At 37.0% G+C, this 17,365-nt stretch overlaps 1 protein-coding gene across 2 annotated transcripts in view; it reads right to left on the bottom strand.

Annotated features, from left to right (window-relative positions):
• Positions 1 to 17,365, bottom strand: part of DNAJC13 (DnaJ heat shock protein family (Hsp40) member C13) — a 121,700-nt gene that overhangs the window by 31,813 nt on the left and 72,522 nt on the right. For both annotated transcript variants that reach the window (XR_007723349.1, XM_050779576.1), the window contains exons 32-42: positions 16,610 to 16,764; positions 15,050 to 15,251; positions 13,094 to 13,209; positions 12,183 to 12,261; positions 10,661 to 10,796; positions 8,095 to 8,279; positions 7,596 to 7,670; positions 6,505 to 6,624; positions 4,949 to 5,128; positions 4,070 to 4,237; positions 1,721 to 1,834 (exon numbers count right to left, since the gene is read on the bottom strand). Coding sequence is in view for 1 of the 2 variants with exons in the window: in XM_050779576.1 (XP_050635533.1) it covers positions 1,721 to 1,834; positions 4,070 to 4,237; positions 4,949 to 5,128; positions 6,505 to 6,624; positions 7,596 to 7,670; positions 8,095 to 8,279; positions 10,661 to 10,796; positions 12,183 to 12,261; positions 13,094 to 13,209; positions 15,050 to 15,251; positions 16,610 to 16,764 (1,530 nt within the window). In the remaining variant the exon portion in view is untranslated. The remainder of the gene's footprint in view (positions 1 to 1,720; positions 1,835 to 4,069; positions 4,238 to 4,948; positions 5,129 to 6,504; positions 6,625 to 7,595; positions 7,671 to 8,094; positions 8,280 to 10,660; positions 10,797 to 12,182; positions 12,262 to 13,093; positions 13,210 to 15,049; positions 15,252 to 16,609; positions 16,765 to 17,365) is intronic.

Here is a 17,365-nt window from a genome sequence, read left to right as displayed (position 1 = left end):
TCCCAGCACTTTGGGAGGCTGAGGCAGGCAGATCATGAGGTCAAGAGATCGAGACCATCCTGGCCAATATGGTGAAACCCTGTCTCCACTAAAAATACAAAAATTAGCTGGGCATGGTGGCGCACGCCTGTAGTCCCAGCTACTTGGGAGGCTGAGGCAGAAGAATCACTTGAACCCGGGAGGCGGAGGTTGCAGTGGGCAGAGATCACGCCACTGCATTCCAGCCTGGTGACAGAGATTGTGTCTCAAAAAAAAAAAAAAAAAAAAGAAAAAAAAAAGAAGTAATACACTGAACAAAAGTGCTGAAAAACAAAAGAGGAATGGGAGAAAAACAGTCCCAAAGAGGATTAAGAATGAAACCAAAAGGAATTTAGGTTGGACTAAAATAACATGTAAAAGTATACAATAAATTATAAAATGCTAAACAAAGAGATGTTATTATGTCTATTCTGGTAAAAGATAATGTACAGAAGGCCGAGTGTGGCGGCTCACGCCTGTAGTCCCAGACCTTTGGGAGGCCAAGGTGGGCGGATCACCTGAGGTCAGGAGTTCGAGACCAGCCTGACCAACATGGAAAAACCCCATCTCTACTAAAAATACAAAATTAGCTGGGCATGGTGGCGCATGCCTGTCATTCCAGCTACTCGGGAGGCTGAGGCAGGGCAGGAGAGTCGCTTGAAACTGGGAGGCGGAGGTTGCAGCAAGCCGAGATTGCGCCATTGCACTCCAGCCTGGGCCAACAAGAAGGAAACTCTGTCTCAAAAGACAAACAAACAAACAAAAACAATGTACAGAAATGTGAGACCTGTTCTCCCTAGCTCTGCAATTCTCAAAAGTTTTATCCATAAAGAGTTCTAAGGCCGGGCGCGGTGGCTCAAGCCTGTAATCCCAGCACTTTGGGAGGCCGAGACGCGCGGATCACGATGTCAGGAGATCGAGACCATCCTGGCTAACACGGTGAAACCCCGTCTCTACTAAAAAATACAAAAAACTAGCCGGGCGAGGTAGCGGCGCCTGTAGTCCCAGCTACTCGGGAGGCTGAGGCAGGAGAATGGCAGGAACCCGGGAGGCGGAGCTTGCAGTGAGCTGAGATCCGGCCACTGCACTCCAGCCCGGGCGGCAGAACGAGACTCCGTCTCAAAAAAAAAAAAAAAAAAAAGAGTTCTAAGTACTAACATGGAATGAGCTCAAAAACGCTAAATAACAGAGATGTTACAGTAATAGCTACTCTAATTTCCAAAGCCACACACATAATTATCTTCAAAGTCATCAAGATTCAACCATCTAGTGTATGGATTATCCAGGTCTTCTCCTTATTGCCCATCCTACTGCCTTTTTTTTTTTTTTCCATTGCTTAGTAATAGCTTCTCCACTAAAAGGTGGTACGGTAGAAAAAAATGTTCAGTTTTGACACTGGAAAGCAACTTTCACTTACTAGGGAAAAGAGGCTGGAGTGAACAACTAAAATAAGGTTTCTGGGTTAAAAAACTGGTTAAAATAGAAAACAGCTGTATATAAGTGGTAACAATAATAAAAAATCCTGATGTATTACTACATACAACACAATACTCTTCTTAAATGGGCCAAATATTACATGGCAGAAAGCCATACTGACTGACACTAAACTGAGAAATAGTTTTCTGTTCTAATCAACACTGCTGTATTTCCAGAGATTCCATCAGAATAAATTACTCAAGAAATTTATAAACCAATGACATACTTTTTTAATCATGTTTTCTTGTTGGGATTCAAGAAATTCAAGTAATTCTGCTCTTGTAGAATTGTTCCATATCAAATACGGACTTTCTGTGTTGCTGTTAAGCATCTTCAAAATCTAGGAGACAATATTACTGTTTTATGACATTTAGTGAAAAAAATTATCGACATTATCAATTATTAAAATTGTCTATCATATGCCAAACACTAAAATAGTTGCCTATAGTATAATGGACCTCAATAATACTTATCTCAATAATTCTAACAAGTTTGCTGATACGACCCACTTTACGGCTGAGAAAAACTAAGGCTGCAAATCATTAAATTATTTGTCCCAGGTCTTACAACTGGTAACTGGTGAAACTGGGATCTGAAACTGAGTCTGACTTCAACATTCTCAAAATCTGCTGTGCCATGGTGAAATTCAGTATTTTTAAAGTATTTAATAAACACATTGTGAATACAAGCTTGAAAAGAATCACAACACAATACCTTTCTATACATGTATTTGAAAACAAAACCTAAGTCTTTAAGAAGCATACCTGTATGAAGGAAAATAAAATTTATGGGGAGAAAGCCAGATTTTCTTGACCACACCCTGATACTGAAGGCTGTGCAGTCGTTCTGCAGGCATAGATTATGGCTGCTTAGGCATCTGGTGTGTTTTCCTATTGTTAAGCTCTCCTCAATTTGAAATGTAAACACAGACATTTCACAATTCCTTAAATGTCTGAATAAAAAGCTTTTATTTTTACAGAGGTCTACTGCTAATAGGAAAACAGAGGAGTATGACCTCCATCTTATACAGACATGCAAGCCTTGTTTTCAAAAGGCTAATTTCTAGTTAAGCATTTTATTAAATAGAGATGGAGCTCATGCCAACATTTAATTTTGAAATGCTACAAAAAATTTTTAGTGGGGATGGCTATAGAAGTTAATCCCGAACTTCTTGTCATTTTTGGAGAGAATGCTTTCAATCAGCAAAATGTATCACATGGTTGAGTGAAAAGTCCAGGAAAATAACTAACATCAAGAGTGGTCCTGGTTGTCTAGTGTTTAGGAAAAATAGTAAAAACAAAAACAAGATTAAAAAACAAAAACAAAAACAAACAAAAAAAACTGGTGGCATCGGCCGGGCGCGGTGGCTCAAGCCTGTAATCCCAGCACTTTGGGAGGCCGAGACGGGTGGATCACGAGGTCAGGAGATCGAGACCATCCTGGCTAACACGGTGAAACCCCGTCTCTACTAAAAAATACAAAAAAACTAGCCGGGTGAGTTGGCGGGCGCCTGTAGTCCCAGCTACTCGGGGGGCTGAGGCAGGAGAATGGCGTAAACTCGGGAGGCGGAGCTTGCAGTGAGCTGAGATCTGGCCACTGCACTCCAGCCTGGGCAACAGAGGGAGACTCCGTCTCAAAAAAAAAAAAACAAACAGTGGCATCTAGAGCCACTGCCTTTCACACATGGGGACTGAAAAGCATGGCAAGCACTGAAAACTGGACTCAATCACATTGGATTAAAAACAAATAAGCTGTTTAAAAGTTGTAAAATTACTTTGGAAACCTGAGGATTCTGTCACTTACAAAAGTAACGGTTCATCATTAGAGGAAACAAAAGAAAAACTGCCTACAATTCTGCCATTCAAAAATAATTAGTTAACATATTGGTACAAATCTATCAATCCATTTATTTTGTTACACCAAAAATAGGATCTAGGGTCTTCATTTAAAATCTTTTAATGTCTTTCAGTACTCTTTTTACAATTAAAGGATAAGAGTAACCTATTTAATGGATTTCTATAGTTTATCTAATTCTTTAATGCTATATTCTTAGATTATTTCTCAATAATCCTTGCAAAAGAAGTTAAAGAGGTTGGGAGATCTATCATGTCATACTGATTTTTGTAATGCATCTATGTATGTACGTAGATACATATACATATACACGTGTATATATGTATTTACTTTCAGGATTTTAACTCTGCATCTGAATAAGCTATGGCTTACAATAAATAGCTTGAAATAGACTCTGGGTCTCCTGTCTCCCAGTAGTCTGCCATTGTGAAATACCATTTCAACTTCACTCTCTTGTCCTGTCCCTTTGTGACTCAAGGTTGGTAAGAATTATGACGGGCTCCACAGCTGAGAAACAAAGTTAATTTGCCCTCGCAAAAACTGGACTTGTAGAACTGACATCATTAGCATCAAGCAATTATAAAGTGAGTTTCTTGCTTGAGAGAACAAATGTGAACGTTCTTAATTTTTAGGTTTCCTAGATCAATATTATTGTATTACTTTACTGCTTAAAGGATCTTGCACTATTCATTAAAACCTAGGCTACCTCTGAAGCACATACCTCAGTCACACTAGCCACAGCAAGTTTTCTAGCAACATAGGGTGTCAGCATGCCAGCTAAGCTTTTCCTTATGGTTGGATTTTCTGGAGTTGCTTGTTCTTCAGCCAAATACCCTCCAAGGCGACTCAGAGCATGGACACTCAGTTTGGCAAGGCTGTTGGCTACCTCCTGTTACAAAAAAATTAAGTTGTTAAAGTAGATCTGTTATCTTACACAGCTACTATAACTTTACCGAATCACACTATATGGAACATATTTAAGGAGTAAAAAGCCAACCAAACAAAAAGGGTACAAGAGTATCTAACATTGATATCAGAAAGTTTACGTGTTGGGGCTTGTTTTTTTATTTATAAGAAGGACTAACTTATACCCAATGCAGTATATCTAACAGACAACAGGAAGAAGCACATTTGGTGGTAATGTGGGAAGGAGGGGATAGGTAGGCAGCCCTGCCTGCTAGAAGCACACATTTACAATATGAGCAATAAATGAGAGCACATAGAAGAGACAAAAAAATATCTATAAAAATCAGATAAGTACTCAAGTATTTAGGGGAGCTAGCCTCAATTGCCTGATGGTAACATTATATTGTCCTGTGTTACACAACCATAATTTTGCAATCATAAAGTTGACTCCGAGTAATTAAGAAAGTATTAAATTATGTCCAGCAAATGCCACTGCAAATTCCCTTGCCTTGAATCCTTTCAGCATAAGCAATTACGACTAAAAGTTTTGGGTCTTAAAAAGCTATAAACCTAATTTTCCTGAAAAACAATTTATCTCTGGGGACTCTGGATAGTTGCAGCTTTGCTTTGCATTAGTTTAGCACTAACCTATAGTTTGGGTTCAAATTCAATATTAAAGCAACGTTAAAGTTACCTGCTGGTTTGTTTCTTCACTTTTCTGAATGCCACTCTCTTCTAGTGTGTAGTCATAATTAAACAGAAAACCAAGCAGATACCACAAAATTCCAGCCTGAAATAGGTGTGTCTGTAGCCAGAAATCCACGGCAAAAGAACTGACACATTCTACCCCAAGAGAAGCCACCCGGGGAATACTCTGAGAAAAAAGAATGAGAGAATAAGTTGTTACAGAGTTTAAAAAAAAAAAAAAAAAAAAAAAAAAAAAAAAAAAAAAAACTAAGAGGAACCGGTTATGCGTGTATGTCAAGCTAACTACGTTATTTTGTAAAATGTTTACCTCTTCTTATATTTTCAATTCCAATTTAAATCTGAATCCTATATCCTTTAAAGCCTAAAATTAAAAGTGACCTCATAACGAGATACCAGAATTACAACCTTTAAGGCTAGTGTCAGAAGACTTGGGAATAGTTTCCTGTTTCATTTCTTCTATTTTTAATTTTTAAAAATAGTGACATGGCATCAATAGCAACTTACATGCTAGTGATCTTAAATACAACAATAACTTTTGTGCAGTTGTAAAGATTTATGTCAGAGTTTCTATTCTGTAATCAAATACTTCTAAGGACATCAAGTAGATATAGTAGAGGAGATACTTTCATCAGTTCCCTCACTTATTGATACTTTAGTATGAGATCAGCATCTCAATCCTATTTTATTCAAGACAATTCTCACTCTGCCCAGTTATCTAAGACATCTCTCTCTCCCTCCCAGTCAACTATCACATCTACCCACAGTCAACCTTTCTCACGTCTGGACTGGGAGGAAATAGTAAGTTCTCAGATCTCTAAAGCCTTTCCTACCAAGCAGTGCCTGAACTCTCCAGTTTTCAGGTTTTAATGGCCCCCTCTCTTTTCTTTCTTTCTTTTTTTTTTTTTTTTGAGACAGGGTCTCAATCTCTTGCCCAGGCTGGAGCGTAGTGGCCCAGGCTAACTCTGAATCACACACCTCAGTCACACTAGCCACAGCAAGTTTTCTAGCAACATAGGGTGTCAGCATGCCAGCTAAACTTCTCCTTATGGTTGAATTTTCTGGAGTTGCTTGTTCTTCAGCCAAATACTCAGCCTCCCAAGTACCTGGGATTACAGGCGCGTACCATCACATCCAGCTGATTTTTGTACTTTTTGTAGACAGGGTTTTGCAGTGTTGGCCAGGCTGGTCTCAAACTCCTGACCTTAAGTGATCTGCCAACCTCGGCCTGCCAAACTGCTGGGATTACAGGCGTGAGCCACCACACTGGACTAGCCTTTTGCTTTTAATAGACTTATTTATTACGGGCTTCTCTTTTCTCCCTGCCACTCATTCCAATGTTCAGATGGAACCCACTTCCCTTTAGCTATATCAATTTAGTCTTACTCTTTGCAGGCCAGCCTAGAAACAAAGCCTCCATTTACAGCAAGGCTTCTGTGAAAAACACTTTTAGAAAACAATGTGCTTATAAATTAGGAACTGGCTAGTTGACAAAAAGACACTTTGCTGTCTCTATATCTAGAAAGCATTAAAGATTAACTCTACCTTGCCAAAATATAGTACCCGACAGAGATCCTTGATAATGCTAGGCATTTCCGTGATCTTCTCTCGGCATTCTTCAAACTGAGCAGCCACACTATAGCATTTACTTATGTGTCCACACACCTACAGACAACACAACAGAGCAAAAAAACCAGTAGAGTCACATAGGCATTCCTTATTTAACACATTAGAAATCAAACCAGCAGAGATTTGTGAATAATGCTTAATGGTATATACAATGCTCCAAAATTAAATAGAACGTCTTTACTAGATCACTAGTCTTTCTCATCAAGATCTATAAATGCTGGGGTAGTTGGCAAACCACAGCCACTACAACCCATGGGCCAAACTGACCATGGTCTTCGTACTACCAAAGAGCTAAGAATGGTTTTTAGATTTTTCAAGGGCTGTAAAAAAGTCACAAAAGAAAACGTAACAGAGACTGTATGAAGCCTGAAACACTCATATATTTACTCCCTGGACCTTTATTTTAAAAGTTTGTTGGCCTCTGGATTAAGGTATTTTTGTATAGTTTACTAACATAGCAGAATATCACAATTTTATTTACACAATGGACTTCAAAATAGAGGATGAAACTCAACAGCCAGTACTCGTTTTATATTCTGAATTTTGCTGGCATAAGCAAAAGGCCAAATAAAAAGACACGTTCTACAAAGCTCTTAATGAACTCCTGATGAATTTCCTATCTTATAACCTTAAATGTTAAGCCAGTTAAAATACTAGGGATAGGAGAATGAGGGATGGAAGATATGTGAAACAAGAATGGCATAAAGCTGGCTAATGGAAACATACAGGTTCAATAAACTCTTCTCTAGAAAGAAAACTTAAGCCAACAGATCACAAGTGCTTTAGTGCAGTTGATACACAGATCAGCAGCATCAATGACACTTGGAAACTTGTTATAAAAACATACTCTCAGGCCACCACCCTAGACCCACTAAATCAGAAACTTGGGGTGGGGTGGAGCTCTGAAACCCACAGTTGAAATAGCCCTCCACTTGATTCTCATATATGTTAAAATCTGAAACACTGATCTAGTGCAATTTTCTTGGAACCACAGGTTTTAGCCTCACCTGTACTGACATGTCACTTGGTTTACTAGAACGAGTCAAGACAGCCACACAGCGACTAAATGCCTCCTGTAACACCTGCAGAGGAAGAAGTCAGCTGTTAACTCTCCATTTTGACTTCAAGTCTGAAAGGCCTTTTCTAGCAGTAATAAAATATAAATAACCCTTTAATGTTAAATATTTGATACATAAATGTTTGATCAACATTTGCTAAATAAATAGTAAACAAAGGACTCCTAAAAGTTTCTTTTTACGCATTTCTAATAAGCTACTTTGTAAACAATATTACCATTATCAGTTTTGAACCCAACACTTTCCAACACACATTATGAAATAAAGCTCCACTTCTATCTTTAATTTGGTATGAGAATAAAGAAAATATTGTGTTATCTGCTGAAATAAACTAAAGAATCTGCATTTGTACTTGCTAAATTCTTCACTGCCAAGAGTCATATAATGTGTGTAAACTGGCTTAAAAAGCACAAAGGTCACTCCGTATTACCTCTAGTCCATTCTCTCTTCTGAGCTCTTCAGCATTGAGGGCTGAACAGTTGACAGTATGGAAAGCTAGCTCTGTAGCCGCAGGCAACAATGGTGATTCTTTTGAGAAAAGGAGGTCATCTGAAGTTTCCATTGTTATAGTCCGAATAAGCATGGGGTATCCTGCATATTTATAAGGCTGTAAATCTGAAATAACCAATGTTAGTGTTAGAAAAATGAAACAAAATTAATTATGTTGTGGTTTCAATTTTGATACCATGTTCAATTATGTTGCCTTAAAAAAATAAAAATGGGGCCGGGCGCGGAGGCTCACACCTGTAATCCCAGCACTTTGGGAGACCGAGGCGGGCAGATCACAATGTCAGGAGATTGAGACCAACCTGGCTAACACAGGGAAACCCCATTTCTACTAAAAATACGAAAACGTTAGCCGGGCGTGGTGGCGGGTGCCTGTAGTCCCAGCTACTCAGGAGGCTGAGGCAGGAGAAAGGCGTGAACCCGGGAGGCAGTGCTTGCAGTGAGTGGAGATCTCGCCACTGCACTCCAGCCTGGGCGACACAGCGACACTCCGTCTCAAAAAAAAAAAAAGATAAAATATTTTATCTTAACATCTTAAATGTCTCCTCATTCCAGTTGATAAAAAAGAAATTAAACCTACTATAAAATCCCTTGGATCTTTCCTTTCTAGTAAACTTAGTTATTTTTCTAAAATGTGTCCACTAGAAAAATAACATTTTCTGGTAAATTAACTGCCCTTGGTGTATAGTTTTGATCCTTTGCTGAATACCTACTTTCTATGCTGATTTTTGTAACTTTTCACCTCATCATAGACTGCAAGGTACAGCAAATGCACCAGAAATTCTATTAATATTATATGCACATCTTTATAAAGAAAAAAGATTGAAGATATTTAAATGACAGTGAATATTTTGTATTAAGTTTTCTGGATAACAAGTGCTCTTTTCTATTTTACCAGTTAAATTTTTACCAGTATTTTCTTCAATTTGAAAACACTGAATACAATTTCTTACTAGAAGTACAAAACAGAAGGTTAATTTTTAAACTACATTTAGTTAAATCTATGATTTAATAACCAAATTTAAAAGTGAAAGCTAGTAAACCAACACGCCTAATTACTCCTTTCTTTCCATATTCTTTTTTCAATCTAACCTATTAGGCAGAGAGATGCAAATTAATTGGCTGTGACTTTAAAAGTATCTCCGTAATTCCAAATTGAAATCAGCATAAATCTTACTGACTTTTGAGGCTGACCAATAATCTGCCTTAAAACTCATTTCTAAACTGGCTTTTTAAAAAAAGGTCCCTTGGAACAGGTCCTAATTTTCCTAAAAATAAAAAAAAAAAAAGTGACACATACATGGTAAGAAAGAACAGTGAATAACTAAGTCCTGTCGGATCAGGACCTCCACCTCAGAGCTTCTTGGGTATAACCTCACCTTGGGAAAAGTTAAAGATGACCTTGTTAACAGAGAAACCAGTATGGGCCATAATTGTATCTTGTGGCTAATAATTTAGTTATCAGCATTAAAAGACAACCAAGGGTTTTGAAAAAGGTTTCTAAACTCATTCCGATTAGTGGTAAATGCTATATAACTAAAATGTATTATAAACTTATTGTTAAACTCATGTAAAAGTAAATCAACTAATCAGTGCTCTCTTTAATAATCCAGCTGCTAGATCCTCAGGCTGTCCCCTCAAATACTTAAACTGCACCCCCATCTCTTGTCTTTAGTTACCCAACACTCTTCATGCTTATCTCAAATCCCCACAGTCCTCTTCCTTCTCTCCCAACATCCCATTGCAAATGGCTCTCCCACTTTGTGCTGTAAATCAAGTTCAGTTCCCAAGCCAATGGGCATCTGCTATATTGAACCCAACCCCTCATCACCAACAAAGGGGGACGTTTTGAACGTACTCTTGGCTTTCTGGACTGCTACTGTTAGGGCTACTGCAAATGGCCCCACAAACACTGGATAATCCTATAATCTGAAATCATACCTATTTTATCTATACCAGTGTTCTTCAAACTGTCCCACAGGACTAGAGGGTCCTGAGAGCTACAATAGGAAATAGAACATATGAGAAGTACATCATCATTTGAAGTTTCTACTGCTTTTAAAAAACCTGAATGCTCTTGGTGTTTTTAACCTTCAGAGGCTTTTAAAGTTATGATAGGCTTTCATTTGTCATTTAAGAAAAACATGAAATGATCTTTAAATTCCAGATTCCATTCTAGATCTCATTTAATACGTTTGCTACTAAATGGCTAAACACAAAAACTAACCAAATAACTGCACAGAACGAAGATGTCAGAAATGCAAAATACTGAAAAACATAGGTATGAAGGGGAAGATATAAAACAAATATTTTGGGCCTTTCTTTAGAAAACTACATTTTCCTTTATTTAAAACACAATTCCAAGAGTCTTTTGCAACAATAATTCTAAATCTATTAAAATATGCTGTAGAAACAGGTAATATGGTATAGGGTTAGCTGTGATAGGGTTAGCTGGAGGATAAATTAAAATCTGAGAACAGACATCTTACCTTCTTTATGACGGTTGAAGAGGATGCTCTGTGTTTTTAGAATTAAAATTATATTCTCTGGATCTGGTCCATCCACTATTTTTGCTGATTTGGTACATAAAAATTCATACGCTTTATTTACTTTTTCAAACATGTCCTATATGTAACCAAAGATAATTTAATGTTAATTTGGAACGTCCCAAAGTCAACTTAAACAAGATACATGGTTTGTATTTTATCAGTAACTTCAGCTATTATTTTATTATTTATATTAAGGAATTCATTCCAACTGTAATCTAGCTGGTATACTGTTAAGGTGAAACGTTGTTTCAAATAGTTGTCTAATGATCACAGTACCATTTACTGAAAAATTCTTCAAATAAGAATATTAAATGTATCCTTAAACACATCACGTTAAACTCATACAACTAGAGACAGATTGCATCTATATAACAAAAATTATGAGCTACTATTAAGCACTGTGCTAAATGCCATAATCTCATTTAATCCTCAAACAGCCATGTAAACTGTGTACCATTATTATCCTCATTTTTTTACATGAGGATGCTGCAACTTAGATGTAATAACTTGCTTAAGGACACAAAATTAATTGGTGGCAGAGCTAAGAGGTACAGCCAGGTCGGCCTCCTAACTCCATGCTCTTAAACTGTTACACTGTATGTTTGGTTAATCTATATGTTGATTCTTGTGTGAGTATCATATTGTTTTACTATTGTAGCTTTATGAAGTGTTATAATATCTGGTAAGTTAAGTCTAGCAATTTAAAACAGATTTCAAAATTTCTTCCTTTCTTATTTTTTCTCCTAGATGAATTTGAATTAATATGAGGTTCTCAAAAAACCCCCTAGGGTTTTGATTAAAAATACCTTAAACATATAAAAGTCAGATCTTTTCAATGTCACGTCTTCTCATTCAGGAATACTGTCTCTGTTTTTTTTTTCCAGTGAAAACCAGACCTTGAACCCAGTGGAAATTATTCCAAGTTTCTAGCAACAGAGTCCTGGTTTTGGTGGTTCTTATGTGATTTCATCTTTTATCAAACTTCATGGGATGAGGCGGTGACATCAGGGAATAATGATTTAAAATCTGAACCAAATTTTCTATTTTTTCAGTTAGAGTGATATGAAATTGGATGTCATTGGAAAAAATTACATAAATTGCCCAAAGCAATCTGAATAGCAATGGTATCACCTACAACCTACAAATAAATTAAGTTCCCCTGCATTCCTTATTTTCAATTATTCTTATGATTGCCCATTAGAGTTAATTCTCAAACAGACATGGATAAGGAGACACAATAAAACCTGTAAGTTACTAGTCATAAAGGCCACTCTTCTGGTAAACTGAGGGAGCATCATCCATGCAGAAGCTATGGGCATGTGGTTAGAAGTTTATTAAACATACACTGGGTATGTATTATGAGGCAGGTACTGGCACAGAAGGTAATATACTTTCTCCTACTAAATAATAGTAGAGCAAGAGGAAGTCAGCCCAATGCCCTAATTCCAACAGCAGTACATACCCTCCCTTCTGGATTCTTATCAGGGTGGTACTTTTGTGCAAGTCTGAAGTAAGCTTTCCTAATCTTGCTCTCATCATGCCTGTTAAACAGGAAAATTGTTTTATGAGTATAGTAAGGCACAAGAAAAAATGTTTACAAAACCATCTAAAATATTTTAAGAATATTACTTGTATCAAGAATTGTATATGATTATATATTAGTCCTCAAATTAAACCCAGGAAGAATTAAGTTTTTTTTATATGTATTTTTTTACATGCTATCTTTACGGGTGAAAGATAAAACCTAAAAGTTCCCTACGGATTCACTTTAAATTATGAAATTATACTTGAGTTGGAAGAACTACAAAATATATTGTTAAAAATCCACTAACTTGTCAAAATGTCCAAAATGCCAATTTCAAATTCTATAATTCTAAGTTATTATATCAGTCTTGACAAAATGTACAGTTTTAGTCTATACTTAAGTTTTCAAACAATTTTTCCGTAACATACCTAGTCTACATAAAACTTCACTGATAAGACAAATCTGCATTCTTTCATAATCTGTCATTTGGTGTCCTAGGTATATTGCTATCAAATCTCTTCCACATGCGTAACACAAATTACAAAAGGAAGGGAAAAAATGAATATGTGAATGGCAACTGTGTGTCAGATATGGTGCTAGGTACTCAACATACATTTTTCCAATTAATAGAGAAATGAATGTACCAGCAAGAGGAGGACACAATTTGGCTAATAAGTTTGCAATAAACCAAAGTCACACAGATATAGTTCCATATGGTTATTCCCAAGGTGTACATATCAAAATACAGGCAAAAGATTTTAATATGATTGATTTAAATATAACTTAGTCTTTGATACTGATACTTTAAGGTGGGACAGACATTTGCTACTGTACTGAAAACAACTCACGGTCCCTGTCCTTGAGGCAGATTAAGCACTTCATAAGCATCATCTATTGACATCATAGGTGGCTTCTTCTCTACTTCTTTCTTCCAGGCGTCAAGAGTATCTTTTAGTAGCTTAACCTTAAAGACAAAAGATTAAAATTTATATCAAAGTAAAACTATTTCAGAGTCTAATTTTTAAGTTATAGAATCATTGTGCTGTATTTATTTAAATGGATACTTTTAGCTGTCCAATTAACAGCTTTCTGAAATACAAATAACCAAAATCACCTGAGCACTGCTATATAGTTGGGCAGAGCAAGGTATTTGTTACAAGGCAATATTCCTCTATTTAAAAAATTTTTTAAATTCTCTGCCAATTTGTGTTATATATTAGGCTTCAAAGTAAACCCAGGAAGAATTAAGATTTTTTTTTTACATGTTATCTTTATGGGTGAAAGATAAAACCTGAAAGTTTTAATGTTTAAAGTGTCCAGAAACCATGAAAGACATCAAAATTAGATAATACACTGTAGGAAGAAAGCAAGCAGTATATTGTGGTGTGCTTCTCAAGGTGATCTAACATAATTATAGGTATGCTAGCATTCAAACAAATGTAAAGGATAGAGAACACAAGGGAATCTGGTTAGCAAATGGGAAAAAAAGATCTAATATTTATTGCCTGCCTACAAGCCAAGGAGCTAGGTACTTTACAGACTATCAAATTTAATTCTTGTCTAAAATTTCATCAATAAATAAAAACACTGAGATTCTAAGAGCTAGCTGCATGTTTCCCAGTTCAGTGGTAGAGCTGGATTAAAACCTAGGTCTGACTAAAAAGCCCGTATCTAGTATCTCACGTTGAATCCTGAATAAGTACCCGAGTCTACCTGCATTTTTTTGGTCACTGCATTGTAAAGAGGCGGTGACTTGCAGTACAAATGGTGATTATTCTGAAATCTTTTAGATGGTATTAATGGTGTAAGTTCCACCACGGTAACAGAACAACATGGGCACAGGTGCCCACAGATACACAAAGACTCAGGTTAGAGGGGTCCCAAGGGCACTCTGGACCGGTCAACAGTGCATACTGTTTTATAATTGAGCAGGTCACACTCATTGCCTCTTATGCGTGCCAGGAATTATGCTTATGTGAATTCTTAATAATCTTCACAAACACCACCAGATAGCTGCTAGTATTACCAATATTTTAGAAATGAGAACTGAGGTTTAGACAAATAAGCAATGTACTGAATATTAAATAGAGTTTTTTTTTTTTTTTTTTTTTTTTGAGACGGAGTCTCGCTCTGTCGCCCAGGCTGGAGTGCAGTGGCGCCATCTCCGCTCACTGCAAGCTCCACCTCCTGGGTTCACACCATTCTGCCTCAGCCTCCCGAGTAGCTGGGACTACAGGCGCCTGCCACCACACCCGGCTAATTTTTTGTATTTTCGGTAGAGAGGGGGTTTCACCGTATTAGCCAGGATGGTCTCGATCTCCTGACCTCGTGATCCGTCCGCCTTGGCCTCCCAAAGTGCTGGGATTACAAGCGTGAGCCACCGCACCCGGCCAATTAAGTAGAGTTATTAAATATTAATGGCCCAGCTGAAACTCAATCCCAGACTGGCTAACTCCACCATCTGTGAGCTTAATCAACCTGCAATAAAGACAAGCTTCCACCAAGCTATTCTAGTATGTCATACTATATACATATAATTATGTTATCTGCATGAAGTTTGTTTTGTCTTTGTCACAAAAGACAAAGATTGCAATATTCTTAATACTCCCTTAAAAAATTATCTTTCAACATGAGATCTACCCAAATATAACGAACTATACTCAGAGTCGCACAGTGCTTAGTGCTTAAGAAGGAATACTTAAGAAAGCTATTCTCCTTCTTACTGCAGGAGGACAAAATACCCAGAAGTGTTTAGAGGCCTTTTTTTGTGGCTTAAGGTGGCACAAATTAAACTGCTGACTTACCGGGTCTTTAATTGGCCAATCTGGAAATCGGACTGTATCACATAGTTGTTTGAGGTAATAAATATTACAAAACAGTTCATTTTCTAGTTGTGGATAGTTGATCACAGGAATGGGGCAATATTGATAAAGTGCTCTTGTGTTACTCTGAAGGCGAGGTGTGAAATCAGCGAGATGGGCAGCAATCTTCTCTATCATGAGGCGCCTACAATCATAAAAACCTCCAGTCAAGCTTTATGAAGGGATTATTTTAAAGAGAAGGTTAAGATACATAATCATGCAAGATAGTTATATGAATCATCTATAGAATAATTCAGTTACTATCCTAAAATGAGAGCTTTTAAATATGTTACTTTGGGCATTTAATTGTATAAACATGGAAAAAACTTATCTATGATACTTATCTGTAAAGAAGATCATAGAGAAAAGGGCTGATACTCTCAGTCCTTCCTATTAAAAAATCAGCCATTAGAAGGGCAAATGGTACGCATCTGAATGCATGAGGGTGTAGCTAGGAAACTCAAACTTGCTATTATCCAAAGAAGCTCACTAGATGGCATGTATTTCAACAAACTTACTGTAGTCTAGGATCTGGCCTCAGATAAGCAGAAACTTATCAGCACAAAGAGCAATCCGTCTTTTAGATAGGGCCTTATATTAGCCAATCTCAGGAGAAAAATATTACACAGAAGAACTGTGTTGGTAATTTATTAATATTGTTACATATTTTTTCTCAATGAAAAATATGACTGCCATACAGAATATATTCACATTGGTGGCTAACACATGACAAGCCCATAGGACAAGTCAAATGATGATAAGCAGGTGGCATGGAGTGTGTGCAGTCTGACGAGGATCAGTGATTGACACAGAAGATCTAATGCCATCCAGCTAGGGGAATTGAGGGGTTCTCCAAAAAGAGACAACCTTGACACTGGAACTATGAAATGTCAAGCCTTGTCTGAACAGAAACTGGCTGGGCATTGTCATCTGCTTCTGAAACTTTCCTTTTTCTGTGTTTCCACAGGTTTTTCCCACAGCATTCCCCCGCCAATAAAGACATACCTTAGGAATGCTAACCTCCAGATTAAGGACAAAAAGGTGTTGGGGTAAGGGAGCCCACATTCTAGAATAATTTCGGGTATCTCTGGTCCGATCCATTGATCCAAATTATGTGGGCATAGTTTTTAATTAGTGGGAGTATAGTCCTACTTCCAAATAGCCAGAGGTATGTCTTGATTTTATCCCAATTTCCTATATATATTATCATTCATTACCTAAAATCTTACTAGTTCTATAAACTGATTTAAAAAGTACCAGTGGTTGGTGGGCCCTACTGTTATACAAAGTTCTGTTAAGGTAATAGTAATTTTGTCAAATCTTGTTAGAACAGAGAAAACCTTAAGGCCTTATGGAAATCCATCATTTGATTTGGCATCAATGATTACTGCCATTTTAGATTATAAAACTAGTGAAAACATGTCTTTTAACAGGTTAAAGCAGATGGTGAGCAGCAAAGACTAAATTATAAAATACAAATCAATCAACCAACTGGTTATTTACCTCATTTCACTGCTCCAGATTGCTTCTGGAGTATCAAATTCTCCTAGAAAAATCTCAGAAAACTTTTCAGGTTCATAATTTTCTAAGTAACAAACCATTGCTTCAGGTAGAATGTGCCCAAGTATACTTCTTTGAAAAATATCTTGTCCTTTTGTCTTCAAAACAAAACAAAAACATTAAAGTTATCTTTCAATTTTCTAATAAATGATTTATGGTTAGAGAACACTTTAAGAAAGGAATACAATTGAAACAAATTGCTTTTATGCTTTGGGAATGTAGATGGAAACACAGCAAAATGTGAGTGGAAGGTATCTGGTACAAACTGGCTTGGCATTCTAACGCAGAACCAACAGCCTCTGGTACCGCAGCTGTCTTAGCTTTAAGTGTCACAAGCTGCCAGTATTATTTAGGATGACTGGCCTTTGACCACGTGTAACAGTAATGGACAAACAGGAGGAATATCCCACAAAGATTTACATCAATTATCCTGCATTATATTGTTGGCTATAGGTCCCACCTGTACTTGCTTCTGTTTTCAAAAATAAGTTCAGAAGATCATTAAGAGCCTGTCCTCATGAAATGTAGCTAGGATCTAGATGGAGAATTTCTACTTAAAGTAATTATAATTAACTGTTTTGAGAAGTCCATATCCTCTGGCAGGCCAAATGGGGTCAGGATAATGATCATACTAAATTTTAAACTCATTTCTTTATTCAATAGAAATAAAATCCCAAGGGCTAGCTAGGATTTATACAA

This window comes from Macaca thibetana, chromosome 2 (genome assembly GCF_024542745.1).
Source record: "Macaca thibetana thibetana isolate TM-01 chromosome 2, ASM2454274v1, whole genome shotgun sequence".
NCBI lineage: Eukaryota > Metazoa > Chordata > Mammalia > Primates > Cercopithecidae > Macaca > Macaca thibetana.
This window is presented reverse-complemented; position numbering and strand designations above follow the sequence as displayed.